The sequence below is a fragment of the Desmodus rotundus genome, chromosome 5 (genome assembly GCF_022682495.2).
Source record: "Desmodus rotundus isolate HL8 chromosome 5, HLdesRot8A.1, whole genome shotgun sequence".
NCBI lineage: Eukaryota > Metazoa > Chordata > Mammalia > Chiroptera > Phyllostomidae > Desmodus > Desmodus rotundus.
This window is the reverse complement of record NC_071391.1, coordinates 124,317,580-124,339,008: the sequence shown is the minus strand read 5'-3', so window position 1 is coordinate 124,339,008 and position 21,429 is coordinate 124,317,580. Positions and strand designations below refer to the sequence as shown.

General features: G+C 38.4%; 1 protein-coding gene across 2 annotated transcripts in view; it reads left to right on the top strand.

The window, feature by feature from the left end:
• SRBD1 (S1 RNA binding domain 1) overlaps positions 1 to 21,429 on the top strand; it is a 180,847-nt gene that overhangs the window by 137,949 nt on the left and 21,469 nt on the right. Inside the window, exons 17-19 of one of the 2 annotated variants that reach the window (XM_045189474.2) lie at positions 16,054 to 16,160; positions 17,341 to 17,517; positions 21,135 to 21,308. In XM_045189474.2, the coding sequence (XP_045045409.2) occupies positions 16,054 to 16,160; positions 17,341 to 17,517; positions 21,135 to 21,308 (458 nt within the window). Of the gene's footprint in view, positions 1 to 16,053; positions 16,161 to 17,340; positions 17,518 to 21,131; positions 21,309 to 21,429 lie in introns of both variants that reach the window. The other variant, XM_024552858.3, reaches the window with a different exon arrangement.

Sequence of the window (21,429 nt, the reverse complement as noted above, 5' to 3'; positions counted from 1 at the left end):
GACTCAGGAGGGAAACGGAGGCTCTGGCCAACAGCACGTGAGGAACTCAGGCCTTCTGCCCACAAAAAGTGAGCGGGCTTGGAAACAGGTCCTGCAGCCCACGGAGGTGTTCGGGGGGGTTTCAGCCCCAGTTGAAGACGTCGTGGATGCAGCCTCATGAGATCCGCCTGTGGGGGCCTGAGCCGCGCACTGAAGCCGCCATAGGAGATAATAAATGTTTGTGTATGTTAAGCTGTTGGCTTTGGGAGTAAGTTGTTACGCTGCAGTGGATAACTAATGTAGTTGCATTATGGAGAACTGACGTATTTCCGATTATTTTTCCTCTCACATGAAGAGAAGGGAGAGGACTATTTTAGCACCAAAATAGGAATGCCATGTTTATTGTTATAGTGAAGGACAGTTGTTTAAATTGCTTGCACTCATGTGGTGGGTACACTTGCACATTGTTCCTTCTCTCATTTCGCTGTTCACCACTGAAAACTTTGCCGCGCACTGACACTGCGAACCACTGTACTTCATCGCAGTGTGTTTCAGCGAGTAATTTTCAACCTTGCCTTCTTTTGTGTCCTCAGGTGTTTGCTAGGTAAAGGAAAACTTGTTTTCTTTTGAAATGTGGCTATAGAAAAGCCAAACTGAGGAAATTTAAGTTGTAGTTCTTGTTTGCGGTAGAAGACACGTGACACATACAGACTATCCTAACTTTAATCACTCTGTTTCGTTTCTCTGTGTTTAGATTTTCTCACCTATGAATTGAAGGGTTATATACTATAGAGGATCTCCCGAAGGCCTTTCTGTTCTAAAATTTTGAAGTTTCAATAGAAGACTTTTGGACATTATTTTTTTTCCTCCTGTATTGTTTGCCAACAAAAGAGAGGTAGTAATCATAAAATCTTTGCTTTTTACATTTTTTAAAAAATGCAGTTGGTTAAAATCAAAACTAGAACCTCAGCAGAACTAATACCGTTACCCAGAAGGAGACCGAGGGCGAGCGGCCAGCGGAAGGGACATAGTCCCTGTCCCCTGACTCGGACACGTGTGCACGGAGGTCCTCCCCTCCACACTTCCTGTTCTTCCCCTGGGAACGAGCCACCAGGAGTGGAAACGTTCCGGGCAGTCCTGTTTCCTTTGAGAAAGAAATGCGTCTGTCATTCGTAGCTGAGCTGGGTAGGTGGCAAAATATAATTATTTTCAGAGTATCATATAAAATGCTGTAATTGATCCTTCTTAGTGACAGAAGGATAGAAAAATTAGAGGGGAGGGAAAGGAGAAAGGAAATAGTAGTTTCATCATAGAAAATCTAGTGCCCTGTCAAAGCAAGTTGCCATGTAGTTTTTTTCAGAAGTCTGTTTTTTTTGTTACTGCATAGACGCTTACCACTTGTGTAGGATTTGTGTTACGAACACTGCTATACAGAATTTAAAAATCATGTCTGTTTTGTCAGAACATTTTTAGTCATGGTAAGTCCTATAAATGAATAGAAAATATTATCATGTAAACAAACAAATGTGTTCCTGATTGTTACAAAACTTTACAGAAGAAAATAGGTAAAGTAAATCGTTTTTCTTTGCAACCCAAGCGAGAGGGCTGGAATTTGCATTGCGAGATGGAGTGATACTGCGGTACCTATGCTAAACGGGGTTGGGGAGGGGGCTTTGCACAGTGTTTGAAAGCTGGGCCTCAAGAGGTTGACCCTGTGTATCCAGTTCCACCCCCGCAGCACGACCTTGGGCAGCTTAACCTCTCGGAGCCTCAGTTTCTCTTCTGTAAAATGGAGATAGTAACATAACGACAGCAACCACAGAGGTGTGAAGATGAGTTAAGTTTGCATTATAAAATCCCAGACACCTGTTAGCACCCCGTGTCATTATTTTCTGTTGTTATTACCGTAAAATGGATTTTCTTAGACAGGAATTTTTTTTAAAGAACTTTGACAGCTCAGTATTCTCTGTAACACTTTATATTGTGCCCCTTTGTAGTAAAAGCAACTGCCCCAAATTATGAATTCTCTCTTGAAAATTCGGCCGTGCCACAGATATTTAATTACAAAGTACTTGTCATTAAAGATTAAGCACCTCATCCACTGAAAATTGCTAGATGTACATAAAAAGGATTGTGAAGTCAATACTTAGAAAACAAGTAGGTAGTTATCATCTCCCCCTTTTTAGATGAATTTCCGAATTAACTGCATATAGCAACTGCCAAAAATTATATTCAGTTTTTCATTTATGTAGCTGCTTATACGATGCACATTTCTGCTTCTGTTCCTTGATGCTGTTGGTTCCTTTCCCTACACTCGGCCTCCCCGCCAAGGTTTTAGATGTTTCTTTTGTTCCTCCCATGTGCACGCTGCACAGTGCACACTCGATACGCAGGGTGCTCCACTACGGAGCCTTCCCCGGGCTCCAAAGTCCCATACCCACTTGCTAACCTGACTTTTGACTTATACCTACAACGAAGCATTATGCAGCAGCTAACAGCAAGTCCTGTAGGTAAAAATAAAAGTAGGAAGTGGGGGTGAGAGCACTTTGGGGGACAGAGTTTCAGAGCCCCGCCTGCACCCTCCCCAATGCAGGAGGCTAAGTGTGGAGTGATTCCTTCCTGTCCTGTGGAGCAACTCCTGAGCTCTCTGTTGCTGTACTCACGTGGAGACGGTGTATGTGAACAAAGGTAACCTTGCCTTTCCATAGTGAAGCCTCAACTCTGTGGAAACACACTCTGTGGGTCCTGTGCTGCCAATATCCACCGCAGGACTAACTGGGGAAAATTTGCTGTCTGTCATATTAATGGGCTGGAAGCCAATTTATATGTGGCTGCATTTATAGCCATATATGAATATATGTATGTGAATTCCAGGAGAGAGGGTGGATCATTAGAGCTTAACTACTGGAAATATGAACAAGGAACTTCGTTTCCATAATTTGGGGAGGAAAATTCCTTTTTTTATTTCTTTGCATTAATACCTCCTTTTATCTCTAACCCCTGCCCCTTCCCCAGACAGTTTGAACAGGAGGCTCAAAATTTCTGTGCGTGAAGATCGCTCTGTCTCATATGCACGCATATGTGCACAGAATACTTTCAGATCAGATCTCCTACACACGGTTTTCTTACTAGAAGGGAAATTTCTCTCTTGTGGCTAAATCTCTGCACCCTAAATTTTTCTAAAGCCCACTTTAATGACTAAGCTATAAATCTCTAAAAATAGAGACTTATAATGGAAATGTTGAGTTCTTTGTATGATGTTGGGTCAGAATATCTAGCTAATTAGTATGCATTTGTTCATGTATGTGTCATAAGTCAGGAATTATATTTTAGCCCAGGCCCTATACTTGACCACACATGGGGCAAATTGGTGCGGTCCAGTGCAGATGTGTTAATGTTTTTTTTTAGTTTATGGAAATTTGGGCATTAGTTTGGAAAAGTATGTGAGCAAGGCAGGCATTTCGGATTTATGGACCTTCACTTAGCCGGTACTGCCCCTATCTTCCCTCCACGCTATCAACCTGTATCCACTAGGGGACATACGAGCACCTACAGAAGGAGAGCCAGACGAGATTAAAATTTAAACACTGGTCTCTTATGATAGCATATGAAAAGGCTCATTTTTGTAGTTCATGATTCATAAAGAAGTTATACATTCTGTTAAGTTTTAACCATCATGGGAAACTTTTAAAGTCAGGATCGGTATCTTGTGTGCATAATTATGGAGTGAGATGCAAACAAGCAGCTAACTAGCACGCCGATGCCATCTAACCGCACGCTCTTTTGCATTAACTAAGTTCCCCTGCAGTCTGCTGAAGCTACGCTGAGAATGATATGGTTTTGAAAATTACTGTCTAGACTGGGGAGAGAAGAATTACTTTTTAGGTTCAGGAGGTGAGACGTCTGGGGAGGACATCTGCTATCATATCCCTAAGAACAAACACCAGGAGCAGTCTCTACTTTGTACCCCAGCCACCTGCTCTAGAGCTGTGAAGGCAGAGAGATCTGCAGTTCGGGACACCACTGTTCCCTCCAAAAACGCTTCTCTGCCTTATCAGTCCATAAACTAAGATTGGATTTTTGTTTATTTACAGGGGGTTTTTTTAGGTATAATCAACATACAGAAAAGGGCAGTGGTACAGTGCAGTGAGTTTTGACAAATGCATAACCCTCGTCTGTTAAGATGTAGAACAATTCTACCATCCTAGGAAGTCCACGCCTGCCCCTTCTTACACACAGGGAGCACTTGCTCCGATTTTTTCACCGCACGTCAGTCTGTTCTGGAAATTTACATAAATGACACCACACAGTGTGTATTTCATTGTCCCCAAGGTCTTCGCTGACGTCTGTCGAACTCATCCATGGTTTTGCAGGCATCAGTAGTTCTTTCTTGTTGTAGGACAGTCTGACATTACGCAAATATACAACGTTTTTCAATCCATTCTCCTGCTGATGGACACTCGAGCTGTTCCTAGTTTGACTTTTAATGACTGAAACCGCTGAAATATTCTTACACCGTGTTTGGGAGGGCATACCACAGAATTTTCCCTTGGTAAGCACTGAGCAGTTGAGTTGCACAAGTGTTCTGAAGCTCTGTAATTAGGCTCTGCATGTTTTATTTGATAATACTCTGCGTCGGAGTCTTTCTTGTCTGATTAATATAGCCACTCTAGTCTTTATAGTCCTAATATTTGCATAGTATATGTTTTCTATCCTTTACTTCCAACCTATTTGTTTCCTTTATATTTACTATATGTCTGTTGTAGACAGCATATAGTTATATCTTGATCGACAATCTTTGCCTTTTAATTGAAGCATTTACTTCATTAACATTTAGTGTATCCATATGGTTGAGTTAAGGTCTACTATTTTACTAGTTGTTTCCTGTATATCCCATCTGCCTTTCTATCCTTTGTTCTTCCTTTTATGCCTGATAGAAAGTCAATTAAATTTTAGTTTTCCCACTTTAATTGTTCCATTGACTTTTGCCTGTACTTTATTTTTCGAGGTTACTCTAGAGCAGCGATCTTCAACCATTTTTGTTCACCTGATGACACACATAAACTAATTAGTAAATATTTTTGCTGACCTGACAAAAAATAGGTCTAATTTTGATTTATTTATACCGGATGACTATTGTGTTAGCTGTTGTCATTTTTTTATTTGACAATCTAAGGGAAAAGAGGTCAGTGCTCCTGACTAAATAGTCAGGTATTTCATGGTTTAAAAATTCTCGTGGCACACTGGTTAACAATCGCTGCTCTAGAAGTTCCAATTTATATTCTAACCTTTTCAATCGACTTAGAATTAATATTATACCACCTTCCATTCTTTGTGTGATTATTTCCGTGTATATAAATCCCAAGGTTCAGTGCTATAATTTTTGCTTTAAATGGTCATATGTCTTATAAGTTAAATTAACACACACACAGAAATTTACCATCTGGTGTCAATTTTCTTTGGCCGGAAGAATTCCCTTTAACTACATTTTTTTTGTAGTGCAGGTCTGCTAGCAATGAGTTCTCATTTATCTGAACATGCCTTTATTTTTCTTTATTTTTGAAAGATAGAATTTTGGGTTGACATGTATTTTTTAGTTTTATTTTTGTTTTATAATGCAGTACTGTAAAGATGTCATTTCATTGTCTCCTGGCCTATATTGTTTCTGATAAGAAATTAGCCATTTTTCATATTGTTCTTCCTCCATATGTAATGTGTTCTTTCTCTGTGTTGCTTTCACAATTTTCTCTTTATCTTTGATTTTCGGTAGTTCGAATATAATATTTCTAGGTGTAGCTTTCTTTGTATTTGTCATTCTTGGAGTTCACTGAGCTTTTTATATCTACATATTATGTTTTTAAAAATATTTGGGAAGTTTCGGCCATTATTTCTTCAAATATTTGTCTACCCTGTTCTCTCTTCTTCAATTACATGTATTTAGGTATTTCAGTATTGTCCCACTGGTCACTAAGACTCTGCTTTTTCCCTCTCTGTTTTATCTCTTATTTAGCTAGGATAATTTCTATTGAACTTTATTCATGTTCATCTGCCCTTTCTTCTGCTTACCTCCAATATGCTATTAAAGCTGTCCAGTAAAATTTTCAGTTAGTAGATACTAAGTTCTCAGGTCTGGAATTTCCATTAAAAAAAAAACAACTTCCATTTCTCTACTGCTATTTCCCATCTATTCACTTTCGGCTGTATTTTTCCTTTTAGTCTTGGAGCTGCTTTAAAGTTCTTATGTGCTGTTTTCAACATTGGGTTCTCCTAGACTGATCTCTCTGGACTGGATGTTCTCAACTACCACTCTGTTATGGGTCAGATTTGCATGCTTTTTGTATATCTAGTTATTTTTTATGTATGGTGGACATTGTGTGTGTTAGGTTACTGAGAGTACAAATTTTATTGTCTTCTTTTAGAGTGTTGAATTTTCTTCTGTAAATCAGTTAGTTTATTATTAGATCAGATTGAATCTTGTAAGGATAGTTTTTTAAATAAACTCTAAACTTTTACAAGCCTTTATTTTTAGAACAGTTTTTAGGTTCACAGTAATATTGAGTGGAAAGATGGAGCACTCCGTATCCCCCTTTACCCCACACATGCACAGTCTCACCCCCTGTCAACATCCCTCATCAGAGTGTTACAATAGTGAACCTACACTGACACATCATGATCACCCAAAGTCCATGGATTATATCCGGTTCAGTCTTGGTGTTGTACATTTTTACTGGTTTTGACAAATGTATAATGGCATGTATCTGCCATTGGAGATACGACATAGCAGTTTTAAAATCTCTGTGCTGTGCTGATTTCTCCCTCCTTCCCCTCTAACTCCTGGCAAACACTGATCTTATTGTCTACAAAGTTTTCCCTCTCCCAGAACGAGATCGGGTTGGAACCATATAGTACGCAGCCTTTTTAGATTGACTCCTTTCACAGAGTAGTATGCATTTAAAGTTCCTCCATGTATTCTCATGGCTTGATAGCACATTCCTTTTTAGCACTGAATGGTATTCTATTTTCATGATGTACCACAGTTATCCACTTACCTACTGAAGAACATCTTGGTTGCTTCTAAATTTTGGCTATTACTGATGAAGTTGTTTCTGTCACCTAGAAGAGATTGTAGAGAATTGGTATAATATCCTCCTTCAGTGTTTGATAGAATATACCAGTGACCCCATCTGGATAAGGATTGTTTTAGAAACTTTGTTAGGATGGGTGTAGAGTGGCCCTCACTCTAGGACTAGAATAGCCCCACTTCTAAGGCCTGGCCTTTCCTGGAGTATCAACAGAGTGTCTGCATGTTTGAAGGTCCCCTCACTCACTGATAGAACATCCTTTGTCTCCCAACTCTGCACAGTCTCAGGAATCTCTGTATAGCCCACAACTTCCAGGCAGCTATCTTCTGCCTGGTCTTACAGTCTTGTTCTAGTGCCCTTGGTCTATGCAGCTGAGTATTTAGCCAAATACTTAAGAGGTCACGTACACATTTCTGTATAGTTCCACTCTCCAAAGATCCATTCTCTCTAGTGTCTCACTCTTCAAATTCAGTCACTCCAGCAGTCCTGAGCCCACAGCTCCTTCCTCAGCTCAGGGAGACTGCTGTACTCTCCTCGTGCTACCGCCCTGTGCTGCAGCTGTGGGCAGTTGTGGGGCTCATCTTATGTGGGTCCTCTCTTGGGAATCATAGCCCTGCGCTCCCTGTTGTCTAACATTTAAACTTAGATACTAGATATTTTGCCAGTTTTATAGTTGTTTATGGTGGGGAAAGTACTCTGGTACCAACTACTCCATCGTGGCTAAAAGTAGGGGTAAAGTCTTGGGCAGACGTTAAGGTGCACGTAGGCAGTCCAAGCACAGAAAAGTTAGGGAGATGCGTGAGCTGAGTGTAGATTTCCAAGGTTTTCCAGCGCCCTGGGAACATAGGGATTCCAGCCATCCATCCAGAGCAGGGAGACCTCGCTGAACAACTGTGGGTGCTCCTTTGACACTTCCAGAAGATCCATGTCTAAGGACTGGGCGCTCCTCCAGCCCAGAGTCAGGATGGAAGGTTGGCTTTTTAAAATTAGTGACCATTTGTCTCATGCAGAACAGAGAAGGCAGTCATTGTCCCAGGGGTCTTTCTGTCTAGTTGGCTTGAACAAATTGATTGAGGTTAAATAGCACAAGTTAATGCAAACTGGGTGCCTGAATATTGAGTTACATAAAGAGGTCTTCAGCACACCTTCCATATGCTTTATTGGACGAGGAGGATTTACCAAGAGAATCTCTTCCAGTGTTGTTTTTATCCTCGTACGATCACTGGCCAGACTTTGCAGATCTGGAAGATCCCTCCAGTGCTGAAAGACGAACGCCTTTTACCGCCTTTGTCCCGGAGCCCCACGGGTACTCTGAGTTGCTCATTGTACAGTGTATGCATTTAAGAATAAAAATGTCCTGCTAGTATAAAAAATGCTTGTTTTTTAAGAATGTGCTTATGAACAAATGCATTTAAAATCTGTTTTTCAAGAGTGTTTGTCCCCTTACATGTAAATGCCTATGTCCATTACAGCTAGAACACAAAAGTTTTTAAAAATTAAATACAGTACTTTTATGGTGCTGAACATTGCCTTAGCCTAAAAGGGAGTATATAAAGACCTCTTGCATACCGGATTTGAAGACCTGAGGGAGGAGCTATGCTTAAGCACACATACTCTGTTTTCTCAAATGTTTTCCATTCTTCCGTCAGTCCTGTCTTTCATGGGTCATTCAGTACACACTCTCTTGGAGGACTCTTTTTAACTGTCATATGTCAATCAAAGAAAAGTAGATGGAAGATGAGGAAATAAGCTTGCTTATTTGAAATTAGCTTTCCCTGTAAAGCTTTTTTGCATCTTTAGTTTGTAACTGCATTTTGTATTTTGGCAATAGTAATAGACAGGAAGGGACACGAGTGAGTGATAATTGCTAAAGAAAATACTCAAGAATATTACACCAGAAAACCACTTGAGAATAAAATTGAAGTTTAATATGGAATGTGCAATGTGAAGTTTTGTTGCTGTTGCTGTACTCCACAGACAATATTTCATCTGGAACGACTTTTTAAAAATAATTGTGAGATAATTTTAGTGCTTCAGAACAAAAAAGAGAAGAGCAGTTTGGATCAGCAATTCTTCAGAATTTTGTACAGGAACAATAAAAATGTGGAATCTGACCTCAAAAAAGCTGACTAGTATAAATGACTGTTTATATTTCTTTTTAAAAATCTCATAAATTTTAGGTAAAAATGTAGTGGCCCAAACAATATTTCCTTGAATTCAAAACAGACTGTTTATACAATTCACATAACTTGCCCCAAAAGTCAGAGTTAAGTAACATTTAAAAAACAGAACAATTCATTTTTCCTGGCATCAAGTCCTTGGCAATTAGCACAGCCAGTCGTGGGGTCCTCTTGTCTCCCGTTCTGTGACTGCCAGCAGGGTGATGTGCCACATCTCAGCTTTCAGCGAGTGTAAACTGAGCTTCTTGAAGACATGTAGTTCATATGCTTTTTCCTGTGCTTTCAACACCTCGCACAACTAGCATGGTGTCTGGTACATAATAGTTGCTTAGGAAATATTTTCAGAATGACAAAATCGATGCATCCACTTTAATGTCAAAGACATAATTATGGAGACAATATTAAACTTTGTTTAGTGTTTCCTCCCCTAAACATATATGATTTTTACTTTTAGAAAATAGTGTTAACTCTTCAGTACTTTCCTAAGCAACAAGTTGGGGGAGAATATAGGCCAAAGCCAGGGTTGTTGACGACAGCAATCCTTGCAGAAATATTTCTCACGTGAGTGTAGCTGCCACAGGAATTGAAAAGATTTCAAAGCAGAATGCTATCCTGGACCTTTTATCTTGCAAGGCATTTTGGTAAAATGTCTGTTCTACCTGACTTCATACTTTTAATGACTTTTAATAGTTTAGGTTGTGTCGGGTTTATAATTTATTTGTATCATTCCCCTCTGGATAAATTGTTAGATTGAACACACACATACACCTTTTCACATGTCTTACTGTTTCCTTAGAATAAATTCTGATATATATGAAGATGCTACTTGAAATCATATACGTATTTTGTACAATTCTGAGGATTAAATTACATAATATTGTAAAGCCTTATAACAATTCCTGGCAGTAAAATCTCAAGGGCTTTTGATAGTAGAGTTGCTAGTTGTTTTTATTGTTATCTTTCTGCTAGACTTGGAGCCCCCAGATAAAATGGCTGCTTTAGTTAGAAAAACATTAGCAATCCCAACTCCACGAGGTTTGAACAGTAAGGAAATGAGTCTTCATTAAACAGTAGGGAATATTACAAGAAGGCCAGAGGACGGCTGGGTGTAGAACTGGTTCATACAGGGTCTCAAGAGTGTCACGAAGAACTAGTCTTCCCACCTGTGCCGCCTGCCGTCCTCAGTGAGCCAGCCGTGTCCTCAGGTTAGTCCCAGTCCCATGGCTACAGTGCTTACCCTGGTTCCAGCCTGATCGAAAAGACCAGCTAGCTCTTCACAGAGGTTTGTGTTGAGGAGCAGTGAGGTCTTTCTGAAACTCCCAGCAGACTTACACTTTTTATTTGCCGTAATTGAATAAATGGAATGGGACCACCGTGACTGACTTGTGATTATGATTCACAGTAGAAAATACATTTCATGCCATGACTGTACCCATCACATAAATATTTGTGTATAGGTATATACATATCTCTTTATACAATTAAACATAATTCAAAATAAAAGCTTCTGAAAATACATATCCTTACTATCCATGATAAAGCGAAATACTATTTTATTTATATTTAAATATAAGGTTTTTTAATCCTCAAGTACAAAAATTGGGAAAGATTTAATTTAACGTAGATATAAACTGTTCGTGAATTTGTCGCAGTCTAGAACACCTGTGCCAACAAGCACGTACAGAGAGTGCACTATTAAGCCTATTCTTGTAAGTTTTGATTGAGTCAACATTGAAACTACTTTCTCACACAACTTGTTCATTTGAGTGGTGCAATAATCTTAGTGATAATTGACACAGACAAGAACGATCAGCGAACCGTAGACTCAAGGAAACAGGGTCCCACAAGTGCATGAGCGCCAGGAGTTGGGGCCACTGGGAGTCATCGTGAAAGCTGCCTGGCACAGAGTGTAGCAAGACCAGTGAATGCATCGTGTGATCATGGACTGAATTCTGCACTGAGAAGGAGATGCTCTAAAGTAGAATTGGGACAACTGATGAAATTTGTATATGGGTTGTGCATTGAGTAATATTATAACATCAGCGATAACTTTCCTGATTTTAATTATTACCCAATGAATGGTTTGTAAGACAATGTCCTTGGTATTTGGAAATACACACTGAAGTATTTATCTGAGTGAGGAAATTCTTTTATTACTCTTAAAAGTTTTTCTAAATTTGAGGAGATTGCAAAATTAAAAGTTTAAAAATGCCAAGGGATTGTTTTTCAACAGAAAAAAAAATATGTATCTGCTTCTTGAATTCACATTCACTAAATACATAATATATATGTCATGATATTTAATTTTTTTTAATATGCTGTTGGATTTGGTTTACTAGTTTTTTGTTGAGGACTTTTGCTCCTACATTCATAAGCAATATTAATTTGTAGTTCTTGTGTGCGGGTTCTTTTTTGTTTTCCTGGTGGTATCTTTGCCTGGCTTTGATATCAGGTTATACTGGCCTCATAGGGTGAGTTAGGAAGTGTTTGTTTCCTTCTCTTATTTTCTGGAAGAGCTGAGAAGACTTAGTGTTAATTCTGTAAATGTTTGATCCTCAAACATAGATCCTCACCAATGAAGATCTCTCATCCTAGACCTTTCTTTTTCGGGAGATTTTTGATTACTCATTGAATCTCTTTACTTGTTATAGGTCTGTTCAGATAGTCTTAGTTCTTCTTGAGTCAGTTTTGATAATTGCTGTATTTCTAGGAATTTATTCATTTTTATTCTTCTGTGGTTTATCTAATTGAATTTATATTAAATAGTAATGCATCTTTGGATTATGTAAATATATCTGGTTCAGCTTTATTAGTTATATTTACATCATACAAAATAAATCCTCCAACGAACTGGCTTGTAAATCCGACCTAAAATTCATTTATCATGTTGATATTTGAGCATTGCAGTCTCTTTACTTTGTTACCAATACTTGGCATTCTGCATCTTCTTCACTTTAGGCCTTCTGGTATGGATGTTCCAAGTGTTCTTGTTTGATTTTTAATTTTGAAAGTCGCAGACTGACATCTAGTAAAACAATATGACAAGAATACACCAGGGGTCTCTCGTTTTTATTGTTTTTGTGTATTTGTAAAATCCTTTTTAATGTCATGTTTATTTTAAAGACTTATAGATATTTTTTGCTGTTTAAAATATGACTCAAGTCAAGTTAAAGACTGCTGATTGGACTCAACACGTTCCCTCAATGTCGTCATTATTAACATTTCCAAGTCTGGTAGTTGAGCTTGCTTCAGTTATTTTTTTTCCTTCAGTGTTTAAACTGATTTACCTTAAGGACAACTTGTAGTAACTCAGTTAAAATATTATAATCGCTAATAATTTGGAAAATGTCATGCTCAACAATGTTCTTTCTGAAAAATACACTGAAAGTTTGTAACTAAACTTGGTTAAAAGAATCAGCATTTTGCCAAAAGATGATAGACTTCTCATACCTTTTTTCTGATACTTGGCCTCATAACTCTGAAAAGTTACTCTTTAAGCTCTCCGTCAATCAGTGGTCAAAATGACCATCATTTCTCAGAAAATCAAGTGAGATAGCAGCGAGCGAAACACACGTCCTGGTCTCACCTGGCTGCCTTATTCATTGCGCTGTTCATTGCCTGTTAAGGACATATGCAACGTGCTGTATGTGGTCTATTCTATTTCTTTCTTGATTCTTTTTATGTTGGTGGCAAGCCACCAAATTAACTTTATGACCCACTAATTGGTCACAACCCTCAATTTGAAAACCACTGGTTTTAACCAGTCATTATCATCTGCTGGAACTGGGGCCAGCTTTCCCCAAGCGTATGGCCTCACAGAGGTAGTATAGATGCATGAAAGACAATCAGGCTTCTGTTTGGAAGGAAAAAAAGGGGTTAGAGGCTAGAGGTAGGATAGACAACCAAGAATGTCTGCTACATGGACGGCTGCTCATTTAGCTACCCAGGCATCTCGTGTGCTTTGAAGTATGTGTCCTTGTTTGTCTTTACTGTAATAGCTTCCAACCATTACTCTTAGTTTTTCCTGTTTGTTTAGGGTTCGATCTCTTTCCTCAGATAGTTTTTCTTATTGCTGTCATCGTCGTTGCCTCTACATTGTTATCTGTCCCTTACCCTCACTTTTTTCTTAAGTCCTTTTTTCATTTTGCTGCTTCTCATCTATTTAGTTAACGAAAAGACTATCCTGTTCCTTTTTTTAAAAAAGACTTTATTTGTATTTAGGGAAAGGGGAAAGGAGGGAGAAAGAGAGGGAGAGAAATATCTATGTGAGAAACATCAATCAGTTGCCTATCATACGGGCCCCAACTGAGACTGAATCCACAACCCAGACATGCGCCCTGACCAGGAATCAAACTGGTGACATACCGCTTTTCAGAGCGATACCCAAACAGCGGAGCGATAATACCGTTCAGGGCTAGACTATCTTGCTTCTTAAAAGCTGTAGCTCCAGAGAGATCAGATTCTCAGTGAGGTCTTGGGTTTGTCTTTATGATCCCTTTCATGATCATGTTTGCTTATTAGATTTTTTAAATTACATTTAAATATTTTAGCTGTGGCCTGGATAGTTACCAAGTAGGTTTTCTCTGAAATAAAAAGTACCACTGTACCCTTCAATCTTCAAAACAAAATGTGTGCTGCTACTAAGTGATAATAGTGTGGTCCATCACAGTACCTACGGGCCTACTTACAATATTGTCTTCCTAAGAGTTTAAGGTTATCAACCCTATCCTTTTTTCCTTCAGACATATGGAAAAGAGAATGATGCTGACCTCCAGTTTCATACTGGGAAAACAACGAGAGGATCTTTAATTTTAGAATTATGAACGACATCAAGTACATTGTGAACAATTCATTGTGGTAATCTGGCTCCAATTAGCCAACAAAATATTTACTCTCAGATACTGTATTCCATCATTTCCAAGATGCGCATTTTCTTGCATTTTAATGTCTCGGAAATCAGGATGCATCTTACATTCATTGGTTTCCTACCATTGCAGTTGGCCCTATGGCCAGTCATGGTGTATTTGCTGTATGAACTTGATTATTAATCCTGGAGACATGCCTTGAACTTCACTTTTTTAGTTGACAAACCATTTCACAATAAAACATTTAAGAAACTTTAAGGTAGGAATAGGATTTCTGTTGCTGTCCCAAATCTCTTCTCTTGGTACTTTCTGTTAAGATTAAGATGGGACTACTATCAAAGCTTACAGAATGAACATCTAAATCTTGAAAGAAAATCCCAGAGACTGTACAATACAAGGTGTGTCCAAAAGAAGTCCAGCCATTGTTAATTTAATGAGAATGGTTTGAGTGATATTGATGTAACCAGGCAGCCAAGGATAGTGGACTGGAATAAACCTACATGAACAATGATGACTTCATTGTAGTAGTCAGTGGGGGTGGTAGATGCCATTGAGTGAGCATGTGTACTGTGTGGCCATTACATTCAAAATGAATGAGTCAGTAGAGCAATGAATCTGCTTCAAATTTGCGTTAAGCTTGAACATTTCTCCCCAGAAACTCTCCAGGTGATTCAGAAGACTGCAGCTATGGGCCACTGGTGTTGGCAGCTTCATCACAACAAACGTGCCTGCTCATGCATCACGTCTCATGCAGAGTTTTTTGGAGAAACATCAAATCACCCAGACAACTCAGCCCCCCTACAGCCCAGATTTGGCTCCCTTTGAGTTCTGGCTTTTCCCAAAACTAAAATCACCTTTGAAAGGGAAGAGATTGCAGACTGTTGATGAGATTTAGGAAAGTACATTGGAGCAACTGATGGCAATTAGGAGAACTGTGTGAGGTCCCAAGGTGCCTACTTTGAAGGGGACTGACACATCATTGTCCTATGTACAATGTTTCTTGTATCCTGTATCTTCTAAAATAAGCGCCTCTATTTTTCATAATACATGGCTGTGTACTGTCAGGACAGACCTTTTCTTTCTCCTCTAAGAAAGGCTACATTCCTTTTGCTAATGTAAAAGACAATTTCCTATTGAAAACTGGGACATCTATGACTCTGAGAAAAGAACTGGTTCAGAAGAACTGAGTGCTGAATGTGAAGAAAACCTAAACCAGTTTAGATTGTTTATATTTTCTTTTTTTTATCTTTGCACGATACATGATTTTAAAACTTTAAAAGAGCTCTTTTAATATTTGAAAATTCAAAGTAATGGGAAAGCAATAATGATGCTTCATATAAGCAATGGTATCTTCAATTTGATGAAACGTGAGTTTGATTTACTGTGAAAGTCATTGAGTATTAAGGTACTGCTTCCTGTTATAATGTAAGCTTTCTTCTCTTAAGAAGAACTAAGGGAATACCCATGCAAGTGAAGACAACACTACAAGGCAGAGAGTAAATGGCAGAGACCAGTATTTCTCAAAGTATGCTCTGGGAACCAGCGGCAACAACAGCCCGGGGGAGTCTGTTAGAATGCAGATTCCCAGGCCATGCCCCTGACCTACTGAATCAGAAACCCTGGATGTGGAGGCCCAGCAACTGTGTTTTTAACAAGCCCTGCGGGTGGTTTTGATGGCAAGCTAAAGTTTGAGAACCACTGCTCTAAGCCAAATTTTGGAAAAGGGAAAAACGCTGGTTATGTTATATTAGAGTGAACTGTGGGAGTAGAGTAAGAAAACACAGATTCCTTAAGTTCTGATTAATTATATCTTCTAACAGTGTATTTAAAAGAAATGATGTAGTTTACTATGCTGTGTCTCAGCCAGCTATGTACGTGAAATAATGGAGTAGTCCCAGAATTTTGTTCTTTATTTTTGATTGATAATTTGATTTTTGTCTTTTTAAGCACGATGTATCCCCGACTTTACTCAAGGCAACACTGGACAGTGTTGTAGAAGAATGTGTCAGCTTTGTGGGAGTGGACATTAACATTTGTTCAGAAGTTTTGTTAAGGTGAGACAAGAAATCTGTGGTTGAGGAACACAGAATCTTGAGTTGAACCGGCTGTCTAGTTGCAGTGGAACAAGGGGGCACGTGTGTGAAGTTGTTAAGTGTAGAAAAATCTATGGGTTCATACCTTGCTTTAGGTAATGGATCAGAAGGGAAGACCTTTAAGAAAAGAACTGTAACAATTCACATTATCATTTTTAATACTGCAAATCTAAAGCGAAGAGCATATGGTTACCATTGGGTGCATTGCTGTCACTAGTAGGCTTTAAATAAGGTTAGCATGGGAAAGGGCTCTTTCCCACCACGTGAGAGTAGATGTTTTTCACAAGTTCAGTCTCTTGCACACATCTCTCAAAGTTGGCAGTAACCAAAGGATAACTTCTAAGGGTTCAAGGCATGGTTACCACATTTTCACCTTGATTCCGCAAGTCACATAGCAAAATCTTCACCATTCTGCAATTTCACCTTACGTACTTTGGCTTTTTCTTCCTGGGGTTATGGAAGAGCTGCTTTTTTGTTCAGAGTTTACATTTATTGCACAAATCTGCTGATGCAGCATAAAATTCTGGACCTCTGGGAATGATCTGAGCCTTTTCCCTTTGACATGGGTATAGCAGAAAATATCCCTTACATTTTAAGGTATTGCTTTCCTACCATAGCTGCAAGCACTCATAATTCCACATATGGAATTCTATACTAGACTAAGATTCTCTTGAATAGTAACCGTTTAGTTAACAACAAGCAAACTACCTAATTATATAGTTTTTATATTTTTATACTAACCATGACATTCATGGATAAGTATTTTTCTATAGTTCAAGTCTTTTACACTAATGAGAACAGGCTGATAAAAAAAAATAGGGTAGTAAATGCAAGTGTAGCTATTGTAACTTCTGCTCTTAACTCACCTTGTAAGCTAAACAGGAAATGGCAGAATTGCTACTTGACTCAGAAATACAAAGACTGGGAGCAGTGTAGAATCACTCTGGGGAACAGTCCTTACACCAGTGAGTGGTAACTGGGGTTCCGGCATCTTTATGGTTTGAGACATGTGGCAATATGTAATTGCAATTTTTTATGATACAAATGTTTTATATCATTGTCTTTTCAGATGAGAGCTTTCCTTTCAGTACTCTTGGAACTACTATATCTGCCATATTTCTCATTTTGTTTATTTTTTTAGGCATATTGCAGGACTCAATGCCAACCGAGCAAAGAATATTATTGAATGGCGAGAGAAAAATGGACCCTTCATCAACCGAGAACAGCTGAAGAAAGTGAAAGGACTGGGTCCAAAATCTTTCCAACAGTGTGCTGGCTTCATCAGAATTAACCAGGATTACATTCGAAAATTTTGCAGGTGATTATTCAAGTGGATGCTTTTGGTTCTTTTATCATCCTCCTTTCTTGCCGTTACCCATCCAACTCATTGGCCTAAATCCCAAGTGTCCGTTCATTTCGTCACTCAGCTTGTGTTGATTATCTAATACTTGCTAGGCACTGGGAACACAGCAGTGAACAAATCAACAAGTTCCCTGTTTGTATGGAGTTAAATTGTAATGTGTGAGACAGAGAATAAATACATAAACTAGTGAAATAAATAGTTTCAGCTATAGTAAGTGGTATAGAAATGAAAACAGTGACACTGTCTTAGAGAGCGGTACCACTGCTTTATATGTAATTCATTGAAAAATACTTGAGCCACATTTTGAATGAAATTAAGAGCCAGCCACACACAGAACAGTGAACAGGATGTACGCAAGGTCTTAAGGTGGGCCCAACATTAGTGTGTTCAGAAAATGAGCCCCAGGCCGCTGTGACTGGAGCACCCTCAGTCGGAAGGAGCCGTACGAGGCGTGTGACAAAGAGGACTTCACAATCGCCACTTTACACTGACGGCTGTTCCCCTACACGTGGTTGGGCTTCCCCATTCCCTCCTCACTGAAAACTGACCAAAGCATTATCAGTTCTCTTGATTAAGAATTTTTGCTTTCTAATTCTGTTAGCACAAAAGCAAAGAAATTGGATAAACTTCTTAGCATCATTTATGAAAGAATAGCTTTTATGTATATGCTACTTTGGTACTACCTGGTTCATTTATGTGTATTTTTTCTTTTGGCAAAATTATAGTAAAGATAATATGGACAAATAATCTTTATTTTGGAAGAGACTAAGGGAAAACCAGCCCCACCGGATAATACATTATAAAGCTATACTAATTGAACAAAAATTTCGATTTTTTAGGTAGAGATAGAATAGAATAAAGGTGATGTTTCAAACAGTGGGTAAAATTATTAATTATCAAATTAATGGTTTTATGACAACTGGCAGGAATTTGATATGTATGGGGGAAGCTATAGTTCCACCTCATACCTTGAACCCACCTAAATTCCAGTTGGATCACAGACTTGAATGGAAAAAGTGAAACTGTAAAAGTACCAGAACACATGAGTAAATTATGCAGCACACTGGAGTCATGGAAGTTCTTTCTAAGTATACCACAAAACCCAGAAGCCAGAAAAAAATGATAAAATAATCACATGTTTCTTAGTTTATATGTTCTTTGAACATATGAAATTATATGTTGGTTATAAAATTCAAACAGTAAATAAAAGAAGAAAATGAAAGTAAAGGGCACCTCAACCTCTCACTTTAAATTAGTTTCTTATATGAGGTCTGTGCAAAAGGTATACAACCATGCAATATGAAAAATAGAGACACTTATTGAAGAAGATACAAGATACAAGAAACATTGTACATAGGACAATGATACCTCAGTACCCTTCAAAGTAGGCACCTTGGGACCTCGCACAGTTTTCCCAATTGCCATCAGCTGCCCTGTTGTATTTTCCTGAATCTCATCGACAGTCTGAAATCTCTTCCCTTTCAAAAGTGATTTTAGTTTTCTGAAAAGCCAGAAGTCTCCTGGTGCAAAATCTGGACTGTAAGGGGGCTGAGTCACCTGGGTGATTTGATGTTTTCCCAAAAAAACTCTGTGTGAGACGTGATGCACGAGTGGACGCACTGTCGTGATGAAGCTGCCAATCACCAGTTGCCCATAGTCATGGCCTTCTAAATCATCCGAAAAGTTTCTGTGGAGGAATGTTCAAGCTTAACACAAAATTTCATGCAGATTTGTGTTCTACTTATTTATTCATTTTGAATGCAATGGCCACACAGTACACATGGTCACTCAAGGGCATCTACCACCCCCGGTGACTAGTACAGTGAAGTCGTCATTGTTCATACATGTGCATTCCAGTCCACTCCTTGTCTGCCAGGTTACACTGATGTCACTCAAACTGTTCTCATTATATTAACAATGGTTGGACTCTTTGCAGACAGATTTCATATATTACTTTCTAAAAATAAATTTTTACTTATACCAGCTTTTATATATGTGTTTATTTTAAAATGCATGGAGAAGGGATCATTTTATACAGCTACTTGGAACTTGCCTTATTTGTTTCAGTCATATATCTTGCATCTCTTTCTGAATATAACATATGAATTTATACGATTTTTTATAATGTCTGCATAATATTCAGTGTATGAATCTACGATTTAATCAGTGTTCAGTTGGAGAACATCTGTTTTAAAGCTGCCCATTTTGGAACCGATGATGAAGTGCCCAAAGATTAATCACTGCTGTATCTTCTTGACAGATCGCGCTGTTAGTCAGAACGGACTATTGCTATCTAATTGAATGTTTTTCGCTTTGAAATCTGTTTTGTTTACTATCAATGTTGCTCTGTTTGCCCTTTGAGAACATGCTAGGTATATTTTTATTTTCAAACTTTCTTTGGCATTTAATTAATTTCTGACTCTTATAAACAAATGGATTTCATGGTGTTGTTCAATCATTTATTAATACATTCAAATTTATAGTGTTCATTGATATGTTTGGACTTAATCCTCCATCCTACATATTTTCTCTTTCTCCTTTCTCATTCTTTTCCTTTCATGCTGTTCATGGGATTTACCAGTTTTCTCCTTGCTTCTCTCCTTGTTCTTCCACCATATTTTTATTCCCCCTTGGTGATTTCACGTTGTGTATCTTTTATTCTTCCGGTGGTTATATTTAAAGTTAATTTGGACTGACTTCTAGTGTCTCTGTCCTCTTCCAGAAGAAGTCGAGACCCTTCAGTCCCTCCCCAACCTTCTGCCTTTCCTCTGCCTCCCATAATGAGATGACCTGGGATTTCAGTTTCAGGCTTTTTTCTTAATATATCTTTTTTTACATTATTCATGAAAAATTATTTAACTTAATACATTTTTATGGTTTCTGTGCTTATCATTGTTTCTTGTAGCACACATTATCATTTTTCTTGAACTCCTTTTTGCTAGAGTAGATACCCTTATGAAATTCTTTTCAGAAAGGGTATGTTGTGTGGATTGTACTATATTCCTTACATGTCTGAAAACGACTTTAATTTGCTTTCCTATTGAAATGCTAGTTTGGCTAGGTATGTGATTCTAGATTCAAAATCATTTTCTCTTAAAACTTCTAAGATACCACACCACATCTTAATGTGTGTTGATGAGAAATTTGAAGCTGGTCCGATTCTAGTTCCTTTCGAAGAAATATGTTTTATTTTTTCCTCTTGATTTATAAAATCATATTCTAAAGTTTCTCCACACTGTCAAACATGAGTCTTTTTTTTCCTACATTGGGAAGTCATCTCCTTTCCTCCTTCTTATTTATTTCCCACCATTTATTTTCTCTTTTTTATTTCTAGAATGCCAGTTATTCAGGCTGAATGAATCAGTTAATGTTTTTGACTTTAAGTAACAAAAACCCAAGTAATGGTGTTTAAACAAATACATAGTAATTTCTGTGAAGTGAATGGTTAGAATCTTGTTACTGTTTGTGTATGACAGGAAAATAAGCACATTTTTAATGAAAGAATCTTTTCTTTTCTACCCAACCTTACTGTCCCTCCCCCACCCCTGGGTTCAAATGCATACGTACAGTAGTCAGCAATCTGCAGGCCCAAATCGGGGAGTTGCCGTGACATCTCCAGCAGGTGTTGAGGTCACGAACGAGAAGCCGGGCAAGAAGAAGAGCAAAACCGCAGCGAATGCTGCAGTGAAGCCAGATCCTTTGGACCAGACTTGTGTTCACCCGGAATCGTACGGCATAGCGACGAGGTAAGTCTGAAGCCCATGTGAGAATTCTCTGTGCCCTGTGTGTAAGTTCTCTACAGCAAATGGCCTTTGTTTTGGCAGAAGGGAGACTTTTAAATACATGACCATGTTTAACATGACAACA